At 39.3% G+C, this 23,331-nt stretch overlaps 1 protein-coding gene across 2 annotated transcripts in view; it reads left to right on the forward strand.

The window, feature by feature from the left end:
* EFL1 (elongation factor like GTPase 1) overlaps window positions 1-23,331 on the forward strand; it is a 187,495-nt gene that overhangs the window by 149,829 nt on the left and 14,335 nt on the right. For both annotated transcript variants that reach the window (XM_004472092.3, XM_023582691.2), the window contains exons 17-18: window positions 8,537-8,684; window positions 14,786-15,768. In XM_004472092.3, coding sequence (XP_004472149.1) covers window positions 8,537-8,684; window positions 14,786-15,768 — 1,131 coding nt within the window. The remainder of the gene's footprint in view (window positions 1-8,536; window positions 8,685-14,785; window positions 15,769-23,331) is intronic.

Genomic DNA, 23,331 nt, shown 5'->3' on the forward strand with positions numbered 1-23,331 from the left:
CCTATTAATAACATTTTACATGTGAGTGGTACATTTGTTACAATCGAGATAAAAATACTGAAGCATTGCTACTAACCATGGTCAATGGTTTATATTATGGCTTACATTTTGGACCACACACTTTTATAAATTTTGACGAAATTCAACATGGCCAGTATCCATCACTGCAAGATCATGTAGAACAATTCCAGTGCCCCCAAAATGCCCCGTGTTCCATCTATTCTATCGCTTCCTATCCCTCCCCTCAGGACCCACAGCAACCACCAGGCTTAACTCCTTGAAGAGCAAGGTTCGTAGTTACTTGCAGCAATATTGAAGGCTTGACTTACTGGCTTGTCCTCCTCTATTAGACACTGCTTGTGCTCTCAAGAGACTCCTGCCCCTCTATTTGAGAATATAGCAGAACTCCCCAGGATGAGTCCAACACTTTCCCATTCATTGTGTGAGTCTCTGCCCACTGATACAATGCACTATGACAAGATGAACACTCACATGCTTCCTGGAAACCTGCCCCAGGTATGCCCTGTCCCACATGCCATCCACATCTGACACTCTAAGCCAGTATCCCTCCCCTCCCATATTTTCCAAAAAAAAATTCCCAGCATTATAGTTTCAGCCACATACCCGCAAATCCCCAGAGTTCATCTTCTCCCTCTCCCAACCATCCCCCCGCCAGTTCCATGGACAGTGAACTCCCCCCACTCTACCCACTCATAGGTCAGCATCGCCCAACCCAATAGCATCACTGTATGGCTGTCATGCCCATCCACTGCACAACTACACCCTTCCACCTTATCATAGATTTTGCCTATATGGGCATTGGCTCACAACCCTCTGCTCCCTTTCTGTCTCCTGTAAACCTCTCTTCCAGACTCTAGCTCTGTGAGTCTGCTCAATTTGCTTAATTCATATCAGTGAGGTCATGTAATATTTGTCCTTAAGTGCCTGGCTTTTTTCACTCAACATAAGGTCTTCAAGTTTCATCCATGTTATCCATGTGTTAATACTCCATTCCTTCTAACAGCTGAGTAATACTTCATTGTATGTCTATACCAGAGGTTGCTTATCCATTCATTTGTGGATGGACATCTCGGTTGTTTCCAACTTTTGGCAATCATGAATAATGCCTTTACAAACATTGGTGTGCATATATCTGTATGTGTCTCTGCTTTCAATTCTTCTGTGTATATACCAGCAGTGGAATTGCTGGATTGTATGGTAGATCTATAGTTTTTTGAGGAATCGCCAAACTGTTCTCCACAACAACTGCACCATTCTGCATTCCCACCAGCATTAGATAAGGGTTCCCATTCCTCCACCTCCTCTCCAACACTTGTAGTCCTCTTGTTTTTTTAATAGCTGCCAGTCTAATGGGTGTGAGAAGATATCTTATTGTAGTTTTGATTTGCATTTCCCCAACAGCTAGTGATGTTGAGCATCTTTTCATGTGCTTTTTATCCATTTCTATTTCTTCTTTGGAGAAATGTCTATTCAAATCACTTGCCCATTTTTAAAATGGGTTGTCTTTTTGAGTTGTTGGATTTGTTTATATATGCTGGATATTAGACCCTTATCCGATATATGGTTGCCAAATATTCTCTCCCATTGAGAAGGCTGCCTTTTTACTTTCTTGACAAACCTCCTTTGAGGTACAGAAATTTTTAATTTTGAGGAGGTTCCATTTATATATTTTTTCTTTCATTGCTCATCTTTGGGTGTAAAGTTCATGAAACCATTTTCTAATACAACATCTTGTAGCTGCTTCCCTATATTATCTTCCAAGATCTTTATGATCTTGGCTGTTGTATTTAGATCTTTGATCCATCCTGAGTTAATTTTTGTATAAGGAGTAAGATGTTCCTCTCTCAGTTTTTTGGGTATGGATCTCTGTTCTCCAATTACTGTTTGTTGAAGAGGCCATTCTCTCCCAGCTGAATGAACTTGGTGGCCCTGTCAAATATCAGTTGACTGGTATATGTGAGGATCTATATCAGAACTCTCCATTTGGTTGCATTGGTCAGTATGTCTATCCTTGTGCCAACACTGTGCACTGTGACTTTTTCTTTCGATCTGTTTATGCGATGTATTATATTGATTTTCTCAAGTTGAACGATCCTTGCATAGTAGGGATGAAACCCACTTGTTCATGGTGTTTAATTCATTCCATGTGCTGTTGAATAGGATTAGCAAGTATTTGTTAAGGATTTTAGCATCTAGGTTCATTAGAAAGATTGGTCTATAGTTTTCCTTTCTCGTGGCATCTTTGTTTGGCTTTGGCATTAGGGTGATGTTGATGTTGGCATCATAGAATGAGTTAGTGTTCTCTCCACTTCTATTTTTTGGAAGAGTTTAAGCAGGATTGGTGTCAGTTCTTTCCAGAATGTTCTGTAGAATTCATCTATGAAGCCATCTGGTCTTCTTAGTTGGGAGGTTTCTGGTGACTAATTCAATCTTGTTACTTGTGATTGGTCTGTTGATTTCATCAACTTCTTCTTTGACCTTAGACATATTCTTAACCACTGAGGATTCCTGGGACCCGCAGGCAGACACTGGAGGACCGCATCAAGGCAGCCAGGCTATACTTGTTTTACTCTGACCTTTGGGTCTAGTCCTACTGAATCACCATCTGCCTTGGGCCCCAAACACAGAAGTTCCTTCTGGGCTTTCACTGTGAACTGACACAGTGCCTTGTTTGCTACATGAATTTGTCCCATTCTATGTAAAGCCTGCTTCCTCTTTGTGGGCTTGTCCAGACACTGGCCCTTGAGGGTTTATTCTTATAGTCTGCTTGCTGAACTGACTGTAGCCATTGGCCTCTGCCTCCAACATTAGGATGTACATAAGATACAAGAGAGCTCAGATTTATTTAATTTGCAGCATTTGAGTCTGGCCACCATGATTTATTCTTAGGTACTTTTTTTTTTTGAGATACCAGGGGCCAGGGATTGAACCTGGGACCTTGTATGTGGGAAGCCAGCACTCAACTGCTAAGCCACATCAGCTTCCACATTAGATACGTTTTATATCTTATTACTTACTTAATTCTCTATTGCATTTTTACCTAAAGTATTAAAATAGGAATTAAAGAATGATTATTGAAACAGCAGTATTTTCATAGAAATTTATCATTTTTAAAGTCTGCTTGATGGTTGTGTGCTCATCTGTGCTCCACTTTATCCAAACACGTTATCCAAGTTGGTAAAAGCTTAATCCTTGGACGTACATACATATATCTGTGTACTATCATTTCCCTAACAGAAGCTGCTGGAATAGCTTATATGTCAAGGTTAGCAGAACCAGCTTCTCTGTACAGCTTGTTCACATGAAATGAGGGATCCTAGTACTTAGCTTACTTCCTGTGCTACAGCAGACTCTCAGTAAGTTTAAATCTCTTCACCTTCGTAAATGAGGTAGCCTAACAAGTAGAATCATTTAGGGTCATCCATATGGATGCCAACGTGTATTTCCTTATATGGGTCTTATTAGATTTTTCTGAACTTTATAAAAATAATAAGTTAGAATGTTGAGAAGGGTACACAATTTTCTTCTTAATTGTGAAGGACTGTTTCTACTTTTTCCTATCAAGTATATTGTTTTTGCTGTATATATTCTTGATTGTGTTAGTTAAGAACCCCATTCTAATATTTCGTTGTCTGAATTTTGTACTCAGTGTTCTGCCTGCTTGATGGTTTTACAACATCAGCATCCTTCTTTATGTTCAGAATGTCTTCATTCATGTGAGCCCCTGTGGAGATTTGCTGCCTTTTAATCTTTGCCCTAGCTTCTTAGGCCTCTCCTTACTTTGGGATGTAACCCCTCTCTCCATTGGTTGCATGTCTCTAATGACTGCTGGGATGCCCCAGCCTCCTGTACCAGAACATCCCAGTAATGCTGCCTCTGAGAAGCAGATCGTTGTTTATTCCTGAATAGAATGTGTACACCTAGGCCCTCTCTTCTTTTTCCTCCTGTCAAACTGGGCTAGCTAACCTATAAGACAACCTTTTACTCTTCCTTAGTTGTGAAGCTAATCCTGAGCATTTGTTCTTCCTCTTTCCTTTCTCAGATTTCCCAAACAGGGGTCCAGACGTCCTGGTGGCTACCCTCTGCTCATGCCCACAGGGTCTACTGCACCACAGGTCCCAGAGAACCAAAGAGCCCAACACCAGCAGTATGTCCATCATCACTGATCCTTAGGCCATGCCACAGCTATGCTAAGGTTTTTACATGGATTATCTCACTTAATCCTCTCAGTAGTCCTGTGCAATAAAATGGTATTTTTATCCTCATTTTCACTTGAAGGAAACTGAGGCTCAGAGAAGGTAATTAACTTACCTAGGGCCATACAGTTAGTTAGTAATGGAGTCAGGATTCGAACCTGTGCCTCAATGGCCATTCTAGATCTTAGCCTTTCAGACTTCAAGAAATCCTGTTTACCTGACCTCAGCATCATTGGTTTCCAGATTTTTCTTTTTCCATATCATTTTTTTAAGTCCTCTCCATCTTTATTTACACACACATACACACATATGTGTATGTATGAACTTTTGTGTTACTGTTTCATGCACATTATGAAATAGGTACAAAAGTAGAAATCATGAAAAAATTTAACATGAAAACAATCATTTTTAAAATAATTTATATTTTGTAGCATTGTGCACATATGTACTATTTATATCTTTATGGGTGAGGTTTGTCATTGTATTAGTTATCTATTGCTGCATAACAACTGACTCCAAAACTTGGTGTCTTAAAACAGTAATCAGATATTATCTTCCAGAGTTCTTTGACCAGGAATTTGGGGAGGATTCAGCTTAGGGCCTTCCATGCAGTTGCAGTCCTGTAGCTGGGGCTTAGCTGGACTCCAGGGTGGTTCATTCACTTGGGCCCCTCCACAGGGCTGCTGAGTGTCCTGCAGCATAGCATGGCACCTGGCTTTAGCAAGCAGTGCAGGGCACCAAGGCAGAAGCTGCAATGCCTCTGTGATGCGGCCTTGGGGATCCCACACCATCACTTCTGAGGTATTCCGTCTGTCTCGCAGGTAGGCCCTGATTGTCTGTGGGAGGGAGTGCACAGTAGTGTGACTATCGTTAGGGAATACTGGAGCATCTTGGAAGTAGCTACCACAATAATGCCTCATCATTTTTTAAAATCTTGCTTTAACACTTTGAATATAGCTATTTGAAGGTCCGCTTCGAGGTTCCATTTATTACAACTCTTGATTTTAATAGTTGTCATCACTAGAAAAGGCATCTCACAAAGCCATAGTCCCAATGGAAGAGTGACTGCCTTCATCCTAATGTCCATTTTAGAACCCAATTTGCTAGTTGTACGAAGATTTTGAGAAAATATAGATTGTGAATGTCTGTAATTCCCAATATCCATTTTTTCTTGCAGTAATTAGATGTTGATTTTTTTTTTTTTATCTTTAACAAACTATTCATTTGGAGGATTTTAAGTAGGTTAGGAAAATCAGCTTCCACATTTTAAGAGGTTTTTTAGAGGAGAGGTTCTTCGGTTTTTTGTTTTTTTTTTGGCAACAAAAATGACCATCAGTGGAAACATTTTCCAACATGTAATTTCAAAATCTTATCTCCATGTTTCAGACTTATTTTGAAAAACAGATTCTTCTTTGCTTATTGTTAAATTGTCATCTTTACCGTGAAGAGACATTTAAGTGTGTTTATTTTTTTTAAAATATCTCCTAGGTTCCCATACTGGTGAAAACCATTGTTTTTCAATTTGTAGTTTGGCTGATAGAGAGCTGAAAAAAGCTTTGCCATTTTTTAATGGTTCCCTGTGCTGATGTTATTTATCTTCAGCCAGTGTTCTCTTCACAGGTATCTTTTTAAGCCATGTTTCAAATTGTGTGACGGTTAAGTTCGTTAACACTAGATAAGTCAATGAATTCACTTAACTAGCCAAAGGAAGATTACAATATGCCGAAAGCGAGCTAACAGATGAGGGTGCCTCTCTCAACGCCCCCAGCTCCCTGTCTTCCCTGAGGATTCCAGGTATCCCATATGTGGTTCATGAGCACGTGACGTACCAGGGTGCTGATGCCCATCAGTACAGTCTGGACTCCACGCTGGCTGCAGGCTTCCCAACCCGGTTCTTCTCTCTAGTAGCTTCTTGATCTTGGGCATAACCTTCTCTGTGGCTGTTTCCTCTTCTTTAAAATGAAAACAATAATACCTTGCAGTTAATGAGTTCATATCTGTAAAGTGCTTGTCTGGCACATTGTCAACACGGTGACATGTAGTTATTATTAGAAAAGCTTTGATTTCTCACTTTTTCTAAAAATTTTAAATAGGTATAGAAGTTCTAATATTTTCTTCCTGCACCCCAATTGATTGACATTTGCGACCCATATTGAAGACCACTCGAGAAGCGGACTTGGCCCAGTGGTTAGGGCGTATGTCTACCACATGGGAGGTCCGCGGTTCAAACCTCGGGCCTCCTTGACCCGTGTGGAGCTGACCCACGCGCAGTGCTGATGCGCGCAAGGAGTGCCCTGCCACTCAGGGGTGTCCTAGCGTAGGGGAGCTCCACGCGCAAGGAGTGCGCCCCGTAAGGAGAGCCGCCCAGCGCCAAAGAAAGTGCAGCCTGCCCAGGAATGGTGCCGCACACACGGAGAGCTGACCTAACAAGATGACGCAACAAAAAGAAACACAGATTCCCGGTGCCGCTGACAACAACAGAAGCGGACGAAGAAGATGCAACAAAAAGACACAGAGAACAGACAACCAGGGCAGGGTGGGGGGGGAATAAATAAATAAACAAATGTTGAAAAGAAAAGGAAAAAAAAGACCACTGCCCTGCAGTGATTTTGTTTGTCGTGTGGAAAATCAAGAATTTGAGGAATTGCTGAGTCCTTCCTTCAAATTTAGAAGTACAACAAGACTGCATAAAAGTTCCTTCAGAGGCAAGGTGTCTGCTAAAGCAGTAGCAAGAGGTGTCCTTTGCCTTGCCTTGGGTGAACAATAGCAGCCAAATATGTGGAAAGGGGTAAAAAAGTAGCTAACCCCAAGATGTGGATCAGATTCCTCATCAATAACCTTAATTACCATAAACTGTAAGGAAAAAGCAATTATGTACCAAAAGCACAAACAGAATGTAATGCAACAGGTGCTGAAAACTCACTGAGTAAAGTGGCTAGGTAGTACTTTACAGCTCTAACCCAAAGAACAGTTATATTCTAAAACTCAACAATTGTAACAAGCCAAGCAGTTTCACAAATGTTTCAAATATGAGGCTCTGGTACAGTTTCTTTTCATTGAATATCATAGTAAATGCTTCTGTTGCTTATTTATTATTTTACATTGTACTGTTTGGGAAAGGATTTTGTTAACATTTCTAGGTATATACATGTGTATTAGTCAGGGTTCTCTAGGGAAACAGAAGCAACAAGAGGTATCTGTCAATAGTATGCGACAGATATCTCTCATGCAGCCGGGGGGATGCACAAGTCCAGGTTCCACAGGCAGGCTGCAACCAGGGTCTCCAGTGAAAGTCCAGTGAAGATTCTTGATGAGTTTGGGAGATATTGGCTGTCCAAAGACAAGCTGGGAAATTCTCTCTCAATACTGGAATCACGGGAAACGGACTTTGGCCCAGTGGTTAGGGCGTCCGTCTACCACATGGGAGGCCCGCGGTTCAAGCCCCGGGCCTCCTTGACCCGCGTGGAGCTGGCCCATGCGCAGTGCTGATGCGCGCAAGGAGTGCCGTGCCACACAGGGGTGTCCCCCGCGTAGGGGAGCCCCACGCGCAAGGAGTGCACCCATAAGGAGAGCCGCCCAGCGGGAAGGAGGGAGCAGCCTGCCGAGGAATGGTGCCGCCCACGCTTCCCGTGCCGCTGACGACAACAGAAGCGGACAAAGAAACAAGACACAGCAAAAAGACACAGAAAACAGACAACCGGGGGAGGGGAGGGGAATTAAAATAAATAAAAATAAATCTTTAAAAAAAAAAAATACTGGAATCACGTCCCCTTTAAAGGCATTCACCTGATTGGGTTAAGTGTCACTCATTGCTGATGGCCATCTCTCTGATTGATATAATTGTAATCAGCTATCTATGATTTACCACTGCAGTAAAGTCAGTGGAGACTAAAGTCCATAAATGCCCTTGTATTTACAGTTTGCCCAATACTTGCTTGACCAAACAATGGGCACAATTACCTGGCCGAGTTGACACAGTAGTCTTAACCATCACAACATGTATACATTTAGGTGACGATTTAGTGAATTCCCAGGTGGGCTGATGGTAGTTTATATCTATTGCATATTTGAAGAGGTGATATAGATCAGCTTTGGGAACCTTGATGATAGGCTTGTAAGTGACTTGTTATCTGTTTTTACAAATAAAATTACTAGAAGATAGTTTTTGTCACAGCTCTGCATTTTTTGGAAGACAAAAATGAACCAGTGTTTTAAGAGTTATTTCATTATACTTTCCCCTTTGATGGTCTTAGACATTGTCTTTATATTGTATTAGTCCTTATACTGTATTTTATCAGTATTTCATTTTGTTAACCTAGGTGAAATGCCTCAGCTCGTCAAAGGAATGAAACTGTTGAACCAAGCTGATCCCTGTGTCCAGATTTTAATTCAGGAAACAGGAGAGCACGTTTTAGTCACAGCAGGGGAAGTCCACCTTCAGCGATGCCTGGATGACTTAAAAGAAAGGTTAGGTGATAATGATAGAGATGTGGAATTGACAGTTCTAAAACCAATGGGATGTTTTAGTGTTTCCTAAAGTTGACCTTAAACTGTGGTTTATTTCTGGAAAAGAATGAAATGCTCTCAGCTCAGACATGAACTTTTAAATTTTTTAAAACTATGACAAATGGTATTCATATTCTTGCATTTGAATAATTTTTCATTTTTAACTTGTCATAAAATATTTATATGTATTTTAAGCATTTTTGTGTCTTTGAAATAAATTTTCTCCCTTTTTGTTTTCCTTGCTAACAAATTAAAGTACACCTTCAGTAGACTTACATTTATCAGTTCATTAACTTCTCTTTAAATATCATGCTTTTTGTTATATAGAATTATATTTAAGTAATATTCCCCCTTTAAACTTAAAACTGATTTTGAGTTATGTATTTCTATCTTTGTTTAGCCTTTTCTTTTTTTTTAATTCCCCCCCCCTTGCAGCTTGCTTGTTGTCTGCTCTCTATGTCCATTCACTGTGCGTTCTTGTGTGTCTGTATTTTTTATTTAATCCCCCCCTGCGGCTTGCTTGTTGTCTGCTCTCTATGTCCATTTGCTGAGTGTTCTTCTGTGTTTTTACTTGTCTCCCTTTTTGTTGTGTCACCTTGCTGAGTCTGCTTGCAGGCCAGCTGCTCTCCATGACATGCGGGCAAACCTGCCTTCACAAGGAGGCCCTGGGACACGAACTCAGGGCCTCCCATATGGTAGACGGGAGCCCAACTCATTGAGCCACAGCCACTTCCCTATTTAGCCTTTTCTTCATTTTTAAGGTATTGTTTTCATTGTGGGTATTTTTTTTTTTTAGGAGGTACCAGGGATTTAGCCAGGGACTTCATACATACAAAGCAGGCCCTCAACCACTGAGCTATACCCACTCCCCTCTGGGTACTTTTTTATTTTGAGGTACCAGGGCTGGGCGTTGAACTGAGACCTCATATATGGGAAGCTGTCACTCAACCACTGAGCGGCATCAGCTCCCCTGAGTTGATTTTTTTTCATTTGTTTTGCTTGTTTGGTTTTGTTGTTTTTGTTGTTTTTAGGAGGCACCTGGGACCAAACCCAGGGCCTCCCATGTGGGAAGCAGGCACTCAATCACTGGAGCTACATCTGCTTCCTGGGTACTTTTTACTATCTATATACACCTGTGTAATAAGAGAAATCAGTCTTTTAGAAATGTGCTCTTAACCATGGCATTAAAATATTTTTAATAGGTCAATTCAATTTAGAAGTCCCTCTATGTAAACCCTTTTGGAAAATATGCGTAACCAAATATCTAAAAATAAGCTTATGTTGACGATAATAAGAGCAGTAACACAATTGCTTTTGAAAAACTTATAACTGCTTTAATAAGGTATTTTATAAATTCAGAAGTTTTTGCTAACTTTTTTCCCTAACAATTCCTGTTTCTGGGAGAAAAAATTTCTTTTGCATTGTGGCCAAGTGTGATAGAGAAATAACTTCAAGCTCAGCGTTCTTTCTGAGCTCAGAGAGATAACCTGGAGCCCAAGTAGGGGGGAATCTCTCTATGTCACATTATGGGTAGTCAGCAGGGAAGTCGGCTGGTTAACCAAGTGTGGGAGGGGATTGGACAGACATATCGGGGACCCCAACAAGGCACTATTTTAGGATTATGACATGTTAAATGCTGTTTGGAAGCCTGAGGAAGCTGAGTCAGGTGGTGGTGACAAAAAGCCATTGCATCTTTTTTTAATTTAATTTTTTTAATTATCTTTTTTTAAAGTTAATAGATCACACAAAATGTTACATTAAAAAACATAAGAGGTTCTCATATACCCCACTCCCCACCTCCCCATCCCCATCATTTTTTTTTTTTTAAGATAAATGGATCACAAAAAATGTTACATTAAAAAATATACGAGGTTCCCATATACCCTACCACCACACCCCCCACTCCTCCCACATCAGCAGCCTCTTTCATCATTGTGGTGCATTCATTGCATTTGGTGAATACATTTTGGAGCACTGCTGTACCACATGGATAATAGTTTACATTGTAGTTTACACTCTCCCCCAGTACATTCAGTGGGTTATGGCAGGATCTATGATGTCCAGCATCTGTCCCTGCAATATCATTTAGGACAATTCCAAGTCCCAAAATGCCCCCACATCACATCTCTTTTTTTCTCTCCCTGCCCTCAGCAATTACCACGACCCCTTTCTCCATGTCAATGCTACAGTTTCTTCTATTACTAGTCACAATAGTTCTATAGTAGAATATCAGCAAGTCGACTCCAATCCATATTTTATTCCTCCATCTTTAAGTACCATTGCATCTCTTTCATTGTCATACAGGAGTTTGGGGCATCTCAATGAGTTGAATATTAAATAACTTAATTGAGTCAAGAAACATAAGAGAATATTAGGGGCAATTTGTGCCAATAGGTTTAAAGGAAATGGACAAATTCCTAAAAAAAATCTGACCAAAGAAGAACTAGAAAACGTAATAGTCCTATAACTATCAAAGGAATTCAAAGTTGGAATAACGTTAAAAACCAGTCAATGTAAATTTGCCAGATGAACTGAAAAAAGAAAAATCATCTACAATATGTGAATTAAAGCATTTGATGAAATTTAACATCCATACATCATCAAAACTCTTAGCAAGCTATAAATAGAAGGGAATTTCCTTAATGCGATAATGGGTATCCTCAAAATAACTGTAGCAAAAAAGTACCTACTGGTAAAATTTTTTAGATCTTTCCTTTTGAGATGAGGAATAATATAAGGGTATCCACTATTACAACTTCTATTTAACATTGTACTGGATATCTTGCGCAGTATTATAAGGAAAAATAGAAGAATTGGGAAGGAAAATATAAAACTTGTCATCATTTATTGATTTTATATTATAAGTCCAAAAGACACGACAGAAACAATTAGAGTTAGTAACTTCTGCAGGTTTTTTTAATTCAAAATCAATATGCCAATGCTATTGTATTTCTATATACCAGTAATAAACAGAAAATGAAAATTATTTTAAAGCTACCATTTACACTGACAACAAAATATCAAATAAAATTTTATTCATATTTTATAGGACCTTTTTGCAAAAATAAGTGTAAAACATTAATTGGGATTTATTCTTTGTTCAGGGATTGAAACAATCTCTCTTATGATGATGCCAGTTTTCCTCAAACTGATTATAGATTCAAAGCAATCCCAGTCAAAATTCCAATAAGTTTATTTGTATATGTGTGTGGATCTTGACAAGTTGATTGTAAAATTCATATGGAAATGCCAAGGCCCATAATAGGCAAGACAGTCTTGAAGAAATAGAATAAGGAAGGAATTCTGGCTGTAAAGGAAACTCAGATGTATTTTAAAGGTACAGTATTTAAGACTGTGATATTGGCACAAGGATAGACAAATAGTTTAATGCAATAGAATGGAGAGCTCAGAAATAGATGGCACTGTAGAACAATGAGAAAGAGACAGACTTTTCAGTAAATGGTGCTGGCAAAGTTGGATATCCATATAGGAAAAAATTGAAACTTGCCCTTTACCTCGAGCCATACACAAAAATTTATTCCCGAGGATTATACATCAAAATGTGGAAGAAAAAAACATAAAGTGTCGAAAAGAAAATATAGGAAAATATTTTCAAGACCTAGTGGTAAGGAAAACCATTTTACATAGGACATAAGAGCAAAAACTGATCATCAAAACACACTACTAAGAGAGTTAGAAGGGAGGCCACAGGGTGGAAGAAGACATTTGCAGTACGTATAAACAGACAGAAGGCTCATATCCACAGTATATGAAGAATTCCTGCAAATAAAAAAAAAGCAACAGTCCACTAGAAAATGGGACAAAGACTTGTACAGCCGCTTCACAAAAGAGAATTCTGAAGACCAGTAAACTTATGAAAAGGTGTTCAACTTGTTAGTAATTAATAAAATTAAAATTAAAGTGATATATTCTAAATAACCACCAATTTAGGTGAAATTTTATAAAGTGAGAGTATCAAATAGAGACAAAGATGTGAAGCAACAGGAATTCATCTATACAACTAGTAGGACTATGAATTGGTACACCTAATTTGGAATATAGTTTGGTGTTATGTACTAGTTTGCTGTAGACACTCACTATGATCTAGACAAATCTCTTCCCCATTCCACTCTCTATATACTCAACACAAAGCTGGTCAAATGTGCAACAAGAATATTTATAGCAACAGCATTTTAAATAATCCTAAACTGAAACAACTCACATAAAATGGATAAATTATGAAATGCTATAGAGTAATTTAAGTGAATAGACGTTAAAGAATCTTACAACAAAAAAAAGCCAAGTGCCAAAAAAGAAATTTGATCTTATTTATAAAGTCCAAAAAAAGAGACAAAAAACCAGATTACAGTGTTTAGAGGTTACATGCTTAGAAGATAAAAAGCTATCTCTAAAAAAAAGGGATTTGTATAAAAGTTAGGATGGTGGTTACCATCATGGGGTTGGGAGGAGACCTTATGGGGACTTCAGAGGTCTGACAATGTCCTAGACATTAGTGATAAGTCATCAATCTGGAGATTTTTGTTTTGTGCACAGTTCTGTAAAACTATTACATTTCACAATTATACTTACACTAAATGGTATAAAATGCCATAATTTTTTTAATAAGTTTTTTTTTCAACTTTTACATACATTTTCAAGGAGGCATTACTGTAGAAGACCTCTTGAGAATTAAAAGTGGCCAGAGCCCTTTTCACCTTATACTGTATATTACTAAAAGGAAAGCTGAAAAATGTAGCATGGGACTGTACAGCATAGTAAAACCATGTGTGAAATATGAATATGGGTAAAATTGCATATATAAGACTTTTTCTTTGAAACCGAACAAATGTATATAAATACTACAAGATGTTAATATCAGACCTAAAAAAAGGCATAAAATCAGATAAACCAGATTCTGCCCCATACCCACAAAATGTAGAAAACAAACAAATCTAGAATCAAATGTAAACATTTCCAGAAGTTTTACTTTCAGTATTCGGTTCCCTTCTTCACATTCCCTAGGGAAAAGTGTTATTCCCAGATCCCAAAATGTCTCGTAATATATATGTATATCTCTCCCCACACACATATACTTCTGTTATACTTATTTCTATCCATATTACCAATAGCAGACACAGAGTATACCAAAGCTTTAGTATTACTTGGGAATGAGGTAGACAGAAAATAGGGAAAAAGAAAGAAGGCATGATTTCATCTTCATCAGAGTCAGTCCATTGCCATTTTCCAGGATCCACCATTTGTGAACTTATAACATTTAGAAGAGACTTCATGACCACCATGAAACTAAACTTGACATCATGTGGGGAAAGAGCTCCCTGAGCTTGGTTGACAGACTGAGGCTCAAGACCTGTGCTGTCCAGTTCAGAAGCCACTAGATGTGGCTGTTTAAAATCAAATTAAAATTACATAAAATTAAAAATTCAGTTCTCCAGTTGCAGTAGCCACATTTCAAGTGTTCAGTAGTCCATATGTTCTATAAATGCACATATAGTAGAACATTTCTGTCATCACAGAAAGTTCTTTGGGAAGTGCTGCTCTAGATAAACTCCTAGAACACTCTAGGCCTTGCTGTGAGCCTGTTAACAAAGCCAGATACTCTGTGAGGAATGGACTAGATGTCCTGACATAGTAATTCTCTGTTGTTTATTTAGTTATCATCCTTGGGTTTTTCTTCTCTATATACTCTTAAGTTTACAAATATTTTAAAGTATTCATACATCAATTCCTATAAAAATTTATTTTCTACTCAAAACATTCTTATCTACATAGGTGGTTCATTTATTTTGAGAATGAATGAAATAGTGAAATTCTAGTATATGCAAAGAACTCTTTGAAGATATGTTCCCATTAGAGGTAGTCTTCGCAGTGTATCATAAGAGCAATATTTGAATTTTGATATAATGTAAATCATAGCTCTTTCACAGTAAAATATTTTTAAAATTTCTGTGTTTTGGCAAAATATTTTTTGTGTACTATTTATACTTGGAAGCTTTGATACAGTTTTTATTGTAACCTGTTCTTTCTCTTGAATTTGTCTATAGGTTTGCAAAGATTCAAATCAGTGTTTCCGAACCCATTATTCCATTCAGAGAAACAATCACAAAACCTCCAAAAGTTGACATGGTCAATGAAGAAATAGGGAAACAACAAAAAGTTGCAGTTATACACCAAACAAAAGAAGATCAAAGCAAAATCCCTGAAGGAATCCAAGTTGACTCTGATGGGCTAATCACTATAACAACTCCCAATAAACTTGCCACACTCAGCGTACGAGCCATGCCCCTTCCAGAAGAAGTCACTCAGATTCTGGAAGAAAATAGTGATTTGATTCGTTCTGTGGAACAATTGACAACCTCTTTGAATGAGGGCAGAAATACTCAGATGATTCACCAAAAGACCCAAGAGAGAATTTGTGAATTCAAAGGAAAGCTAGAGCAACACCTGACAGGGAGAAAATGGAGGAACACCGTTGACCAAATCTGGTCATTTGGTCCAAGAAAATGTGGGCCCAACATATTGATCAATAAAAGTGAAGATTTTCAGAGCTCAGTATGGTCAGGCCCAGCTGGCAAAGGTTCAAAAGAAGCCGGTAAATATCGAGATTTAGGCAACAGTATCGTGAGTGGCTTCCAGCTAGCAACCCTCTCTGGCCCCATGTGCGAGGAACCTCTTATGGGTGTCTGTTTTGCTCTTGAAAAATGGGACCTAAGTAAATTTGAAGAACAAGGAGGAAGTGACAAACAGAATAAAGAACAAAGTGATCTGGTCAAAGAGGGACAGGGGGGAGATGAAACCTGTTCTGATGGAGATGAAAACCAAGAACCACACCATGGCTGCTCTGAGCCCCTTGAGAAGAGGACTGCCCAGAAAGGAGAGGCTACACTCTCAGACTGCTATGGACCCTTCTCAGGACAGCTGATTGCCACCATGAAAGAAGCGTGTCGCTACGCCCTGCAAGTGAAACCTCAGCGCCTGATGGCAGCCATGTACACGTGTGACATCATGGCCACTGGTGATGTTCTCGGTAAGGAAGGGAAGGTGAAGGCAGCGAGAGACACCCTGACTAGCAGTCAAGTCTCCTAGACCAAAAAACGTAAACTCACTTAATATCTTTGGCAGAAACCACATCATCTTCTACTTTAATTAGGAACTAAGGTCATGAAATCAAAGTGCCTTAAATATTAAACTCTTGATGGGGGTGGGGGAAATGTGAGTACTAAAGATCTTTTCTTATGCAGCAAATAGAAAGACTTTTCTGTAATGAAAGAGGTCTGATAAATGAGGTTGAAACTGCCTCTTAAACAGATATATGTTACCTTCCAAACCTGTGCAGCAGTTTTTCTCCGGTGAATAACCATCTCAGTCGAGGTAACCAAAGTTGTTCTGAAAATGATCATGCAGTTAGGTGACATGCTTATACTCCTAACACAAAAGGGCCTTTGTCACTTCTGAAGAAAAAAATCATTTGGGACTTTATTTACTGCAAACTGTTAATCAAACCCTATCCCTGAATTTTCTTTCTTTGGGGGAAGCAACATGGCCTTTGGAATCATAGGAGACAGGGAACTCTGGCACTTAGTAGCTATTTTGATTTTTGAGTAGATATTACTTCGCTGAGACTTACTTTCTTCACCTATTTTAAAAAAGCATAGTGATTCATTAGAGTTTGTGACGATTAAAATAAGAACACAAGTACCTGCCTACAACAGTGCCTGGCACAAGTTCTCTTACCCTCTTGAGATCGTAGCACTGTTTTCAGTGGTAAGGAGGAAGGAGGATCAAGCCCTGGCATGGATAAGGAAGAAGACTGAATTGTTAGGTTGCCTCTCACCTCGAGGTTCTTTGAGTCAGTATGTGGTTATTTTATATTCTCTTTAGTAAGGCTCTTTTGCTGATTAATTCCTAAAAGCAGAAATCCAAGCTTTGCTATCCCCCACTCCAAAAAAACAAAAGTGGGTTGCTCAAAGTTGCGAAAGTTTGATTACTGCAGAACTTCTTCAAGTCATTTATATGCCCATGTGTGCTGTGTCCTTTTCTTGTCTGGTGAGAAACACAGTTCAGCAAATAGTACATCAAATGTTTTAATGAAATTAATTTAGTCTTTTATGTCTATCACCCCTTTCTGATTATCAGTTTACTAACCATATTGGAAAAAGAAAAAAGCTTAGATTGATATGATTTTGTGTAACCAAGTTCATGTTGTCTGTAAAAGTTGACCTCATATTTGTGTAAATATGTACTAATCCAATGGGATATTAGCAGGGGGCTCTAGTCTATAGTTTATGGTAATCCTGAGTTTTTATTTTCAGAAATTTCAGTTATTATTTACCTTTTACCTGGGCCATTATCTGTAATTCTTTAGCAAATTTCTTGAGCGTTGTGGGAAATAATTCTTGTCCTGGAGATTTGAACTTGTTTCAGAGGGCCAGGTACTTGCTCAACTCCTCAACTATCTTGAAGTCAGTGTTCTTTCTATTATGTTTGTTTTATTTGCTATAATTTGTTCACCATTTTCCTTTCCTGGGAGAATGCGGGGGCAACACAGATGCTGCACACTCGTGCTTTCTTGCTGTCTTCTGGTAATATTACCCTGTCTTCTCCAGGGTGTGTGCACATATCTTACCCTTATTTTGAAAGTAATGGAAAGGACCTTTTTGCTGTCTTTTGCTCTGTTGTTTTAGTAGGCCCAGCTCATTCTGGTTTTTAGTGTCCTAGACACACTGCTGACCCACCTTTAGTTGGTATGCCCTTCTTTTTTTTTTTTTTTTTTTAAAGATTTATTTCTCTCCTCTTCCCCCCCACCCCAGTTGTCTGTTCTCTGTGTCTGTTTGCTGCATCTTTGTCCGCTTCTATTGTTGTCAGCGGCTGGGGAATCTGTTTCTTTTTGCTGCGTCATCTTGTTGTGTCAGCTCTCTGTGTGTGCGGCGCCATTCCTGGGCAGGCTGAACTTTCTTTTTTTTTTTGCGCTGGGCGGCTCTCCTTACGGGGTACACTCCTTGCGCGGGGGGCTCCCCCACGTGGGGGTCACCCCTGCGTGGCACAGCACTCCTTGCGCGCATCAGCACTGCGCCTGGGCCAGCTCCACATGGGTCAAGGAGGCCCGGGGTTTGAACCATGGACCTCCCATGTGGTAGACGGACGCCCTAAACACTGGGCCAAGTCCGTTTCCCAGTATGCCCTTCTTTCATCTACTGTGTGTGTTCTTGTAACGTGGGCATTATGGGGCACAACAGGGACCCTCTGTAGCCCCACTGATTTATTTTGGAGCTACTATTGGGGAGAGGGCAGCATCCCCCCTTTTTTTCCTCATTGGACTCATTCATGATTGAGCATTTAGACTATCTTGTTATTCCAAAAAGGAATTTTACCTTAGGGTCTCTTATCCTAGAGTCTGCTTTTTCTTGTTGTTTTATTGTTTTTCCTTTCTCCTCTTACGTTTGAAATTACCCTTCCTAATGTTCAGGGTCCATGAAGGTCTCTGCCTATCCTTTTCCTCCCCTAAAACCTCAAGAACACAGGAACACTTACTTCCTCTCAAAATTCTTATCTCTTCTTCATTAACCATTTGGAGTGGCATTTGTCTTTTGTTTTCTGATAGGGCATATTTTCATCACAACACTTGAAGCCAGGATCATCTGTTGGCATTTACCAGAATAAAATTCCCAGTAGACTGTCTGAGTCACCCCTGTTGAGTCACCTCTCCACGCCCATTTTCTCGTTTCTACTAGGAAACCACCACCTGGACGCCACCCGTCCAGGCAACCCTAGGACCTTCCCACAGAAATACCTGTCCTAACTTCATCCTGGCCTTCCTCACCTGACTCAGTTCTGCCGTTTTCTAAGAAGGTGTGTGTAGCTAATCCCTCAGGGCTACGGACCAAAATATGTTTTTGCTTTGCCTTATCTATGCACAAATTCACTGTGTCAGGCCTCAGTGATCCCTGTGAACTCCCGTATATTTACCCTCTTGGTGGCGTCTGTGTGTATGTGTCACTCGCACGTTATGGATTGGTTAGTATGCAGTCTCCTTTCCATTGGCACTTGTCACCTTTCTTAATATACTTCGCTGAACCAACTGGCTAATGTACCCACTGCCTTACAAAAAGCTGTTTAGATTTGATCTGAATTTTATTTTTTTCTGATTTGCTTTGGAGCCTTCTTCCTTAGGCTAGGGAATCTCCTCCTAGCCCATTTTCTCATTGCTTATTTTTCATTGATAGCCAACCTCTAGCATCCAAGGTCTGTTAACATAGTCAGCTGTTCACTTCCATGTTTCCTTTTTTTCTTTCTAAATCGCCACCTATAACCGGCAAATGAGATGAAAAGACTTTGTTTTCCCAAGGCCTTTTGCTTCCCTTCTGGATCTTCAGAAATCTTGTGTGAGGACTTCAGACTTTTCTGACTAATTCTCCAAGAATTGGCACAGAGTGATTTCATGTCCTTTTTATTAGCAATTTGAGTTTTACTTTTGGTACAGATTGCTAAAACAAGAAATCTCTCTTTAAATGGATAAATTTGTTTATGATCAAAGGAACTTTTGTAAGGAAATGATCATCTCAAAGTCATTAATTCATTCTATCTAGGGAAATAATCCCAAGAAAATAAGCCTTCTTTACCTGTAAAATCTACTTTTCTAAAGGGATGATTCTATAATCACTTTTATCCGTGAGAATTCTCTTAATGGACTTGATTGGACATCAGATTTGCTGTGTTTTTAATCTGTTGTCATGTGACTAGTAAGTAATTTCTTCATATTTTTTTCATCTAACCTATAAACCACTTTCATTTAGCCCTTCATTGGTTTTGTCTTTGACAATGACCTTACATTTTAAATTAGATAGTATTAGTTTTCCATTAGATAATATTAGAGTTTAAATCACAGCTGAGGTTATTGTAGTCATGTCTTCTATTTATATGTGTAGAAATAATGTTTACATTGTTAGAACATATACACCTCAATGTATCAGGAAAATCCTTAGTTTCACTCACTGTTCATTAAAATATTTTCTTTTTCAAAATGTGAGGTTCTTTTTCATTTCATCCCCATTTCATAATTCAATTCAACAAAGATTTATTGAGCTGTTATCTGTCAGTGCTGTTAAGCGTGATTCCTGCTTTGAGAGATGAGTTAAGGTGACAAAGCTTAATTATGTAAAGCCGTCATGTAAAGCAATTGGAAACTAAACTGTGATTGGGTTTAGTATAAAAAAATGTATTTTCAGCAAAATTTGAAACAGGGAAGATTTCTTAGGAATGATGGTACTTTGAAATGGGCTTTGATGGATGGAATAATTTTGAGTTCAGCAACCTGGCATTGAATTGGCTTTCTTTGTCACAAGTCTTATAGATAAGGCTCTTTAGTATTGCCTCTCTTCTCCTGGATACTTGGTTGGTTGAACCCAAGTGTAGACCCTTGAATTTATCCATATTTAGTTTTGTCTTGTTATCTTTGGGCCCTTGTCTGTTTATCCTCATTTTGTCAAAGTATTTGTTACCTTTGGATTGATCATCATGCCCTCTGAATCTTCAGGTTGTTGATTATGGCAGTAAGGACACAAAGTTGTGAGCGGGGCACTGACACCTCACTAGGGACCTCCTTCCAGGGTGGGCCAACTTAACATCCATTTCCTGTAAGCTTTTAGTTAAATTCATTTTTATAATAGTAATGAGCCCACATTCCCCATATGTTCACAGCATCCTTTATCTCTTATTTGGTTAAAGCCCATCTGCATCCTGTCAACCATATTTGCTTGACTTAGCAGTCTGGTAGCTCTGTGACAAAAGGAAAAGAGGGTTTTGTGACCTGGTTTATAAGAATAAAAAGCAAACGGATGTCTTCTAATGCCTATCAATTTCTTTCTTTTTTTAATTGAAGTCATTTCACAAATATTAACAACAACAGAAATCGTAAGGTAAAAGAAATATCTTCCTCCTCTGCAATCATGCTTTCATTTTCCATCTTCTTTTACAATCCGTGTCCATAATTGTACATTTTGTATAGCTGTAACCTTTTGCTTTTTACATTTGTTGTTTATTTCATAAGTATGCTTCCATTTGACTACCTAGTGGTCATAATTTTCATTTTAATATCTGCATAATATCCTATCAGTTTGGTGTGCTGTAATTCACCCATCATCCCCAAATTGGAAATTTACATTGTCCCCACTTTATTTACTATTAGAGAAAACATTGCTGTGAATAACTGCTTGCTTTCCTAAATTCTGAAAGAAAAATTTTTTAAAAACCCATACTTTTAATTGTCAAACTTAACAGTTTTTAAAGGTTTTGGAATCTACAGATGAATCTTACTCTTACAGAAGAATATAGATTCATATGTATATGAATCTATAATACCATCTATAATACCATAAAAGAACAGACAGGTTCAGTGATACTGAAATGGTTTGTCTTCAGCTTGATCAGAGAACACTTCATGGAGCAAGTTGTTTTCAAATAAGCCTTGAAGGATGAAAAGGATTTGGATGTGGAGTTGGGCTAAGAGTTACTAAGTTGAAGAAACCGGGAGCTCCAAGTGGAATAACCCCAGTGGGTACTGTGGGTAGTGAGGGTTTGCCCTGGCTTGAGCATAGGGGCTGCCCTGGCATTTAGAGAAGCTGAGGGAGGAGGTGATAGCCAGGTCACAGGAGGCCTTGCCTGCAGCTGACATATTTATAGGAGAGCATTTGAAGTCGAGCCCTGATCAAAACTGCCTTCGTATGATTAACCTCCTGTCTTGTTTTTTCCCTGATGAATGCCTCTTTCCTTGTTGCCGGCATACAGTAGGGTACACAGTGATCTTTCTTTAGGTGAATGAACAAATGAATGAGTGTGGTGTGATGGAACAGATAGCCAGTTGAAGGGAACTCTGTATTCATGGGACCATATGTACATAAATCCTCATTGATGGGACTATATTAATTTCTCAGTGTTAACAGTGGCAGATTTCGAGGGTCTCTGAATGTATCCAGTCATGGGGTATACCTGTAAAGAGAGCCAAGTGCTCTCAGCAGATTTTTTATAACTGTTTTCCTTTGTTCAGTGATCCATCACTCTGCCCCAACTTTCAGATGCAGTTTTAGTGGAATTAAAATTGAATAACTCAAAATCACACAATTAATTACATTCAGTTGCAATTATTGATCTAGCCTGCTGGCACAACCCCTGGGGAAGGAGCTGCTGTTGTCTACCCCAGCAGTCAGGGGGCAGGATCCCACTGGCCTAGCTATTTGTGGATCTATTTGCCCCAATTTCTTCAGTCTCCCCCTCCCCCCCTTGTTTTGTATTTACTTCCATAAACCATCTTAAAACTTTTCTTAGAATGAGGCAGCAGAGTAGAGTTTCACACGTGTTAGCTATTATGGTAAGGATTTTTTTTTTCTGTGAATCTCAGATAAATAACATTATTTAGAAGAGATCACAAATGAAGATCATTGTTCTGCCTTTTTCAGAGCTTTTCAGACTATACCGTAAGTGTTGTTTTTGGTTTTGGGTACCACATTCCAAGAGGGATATCAGTAAATCAGGGTAGTTCAAATAGGAAAGTGGCCGAGATGGGTCTAAAAGTCAAGGCCAAGTCACAGAAAGACTGGGAATGTTTAGCCTGGAAAAAAGAAGTCAAGGTAGCTGTCTACTCAAGTATCTTAAAGGCTGCTCATACGCTACCCCACCCATATGATAAAAACTTGGACTGATGGCTAAAAACTTCAGGGGAACAGATTTAGGGCTCAAGAACTGTTGACTAATTAGGGCTGTCTAAAGAGGGAATGGGCGGCCCTGGAAGGAAGTGAGTTTTAAAAGTATTCATACTTGGTACCAGGTATGTGGTGGAACTTGTTGGCCCTTAAGTTCCCTTCTAGCCCATTGGCCTGTGACCCTGTACCTCTAAAACTTCTAGTATAAATGACAAGGGAAAAGGATTGAATGACATTGGGAGAATGGAGTTGCCTTTTGCAAAAGGAAATGAATTTTACTTTAGACATGGTGAATTTAAAAGGAAGTTGGCTGCACGTTGAGATACCCTGGTGGTCATTGTAGAAAGGATGGAATCAGGAAGAGCTTGGCTTACAGACAGCCAGAGGAGCCCCGGCATGAAGCTAGGAGTTGAGTCCACACAAATGCCGAGCGAGGGCCTAGGCTCTTTGGAAGGGAGGGTTTATTCAGAGAAAACTAAAGAGCCACAAAGAATCCCCTTCGAGGGAAGGAGTTAGTAAACAGTGGTACAGGGTCAGAAGGCCTGGAGGCAGATCACGAGAGGGACTAAGATCAGAGAGTGGCAGAGGAGGTGTTGATCAGTAGCTTCAAAAACCTTGGACCACTTTTGGGAAAAGCATTTAGGTTAGGAACAGGAAAATTGTGCATCTTCAAGGATGCAGTTTCAGTAGAGCTTAGGGGCACCTGATGGAGCCTAGGTGTTGAAAGACAGTGAAAAAAAACCAGGAAACTAGCCATTTAAAAAATGTGGGCGAGAAAGGAAGTAGCTGGCTGGGGGAAGTAGGAAAGAGTAAAAGTGGTACCTTCATCACTGATGGGATTTTTAATTTGTTTTTAAGCCAAACCTAGAGATAAGGAAGGCCATCAGAGTTGGTTT

The sequence above is a fragment of the Dasypus novemcinctus genome, chromosome 3, assembly GCF_030445035.2.
Source record: "Dasypus novemcinctus isolate mDasNov1 chromosome 3, mDasNov1.1.hap2, whole genome shotgun sequence".
Classification (NCBI taxonomy): domain Eukaryota; kingdom Metazoa; phylum Chordata; class Mammalia; order Cingulata; family Dasypodidae; genus Dasypus; species Dasypus novemcinctus.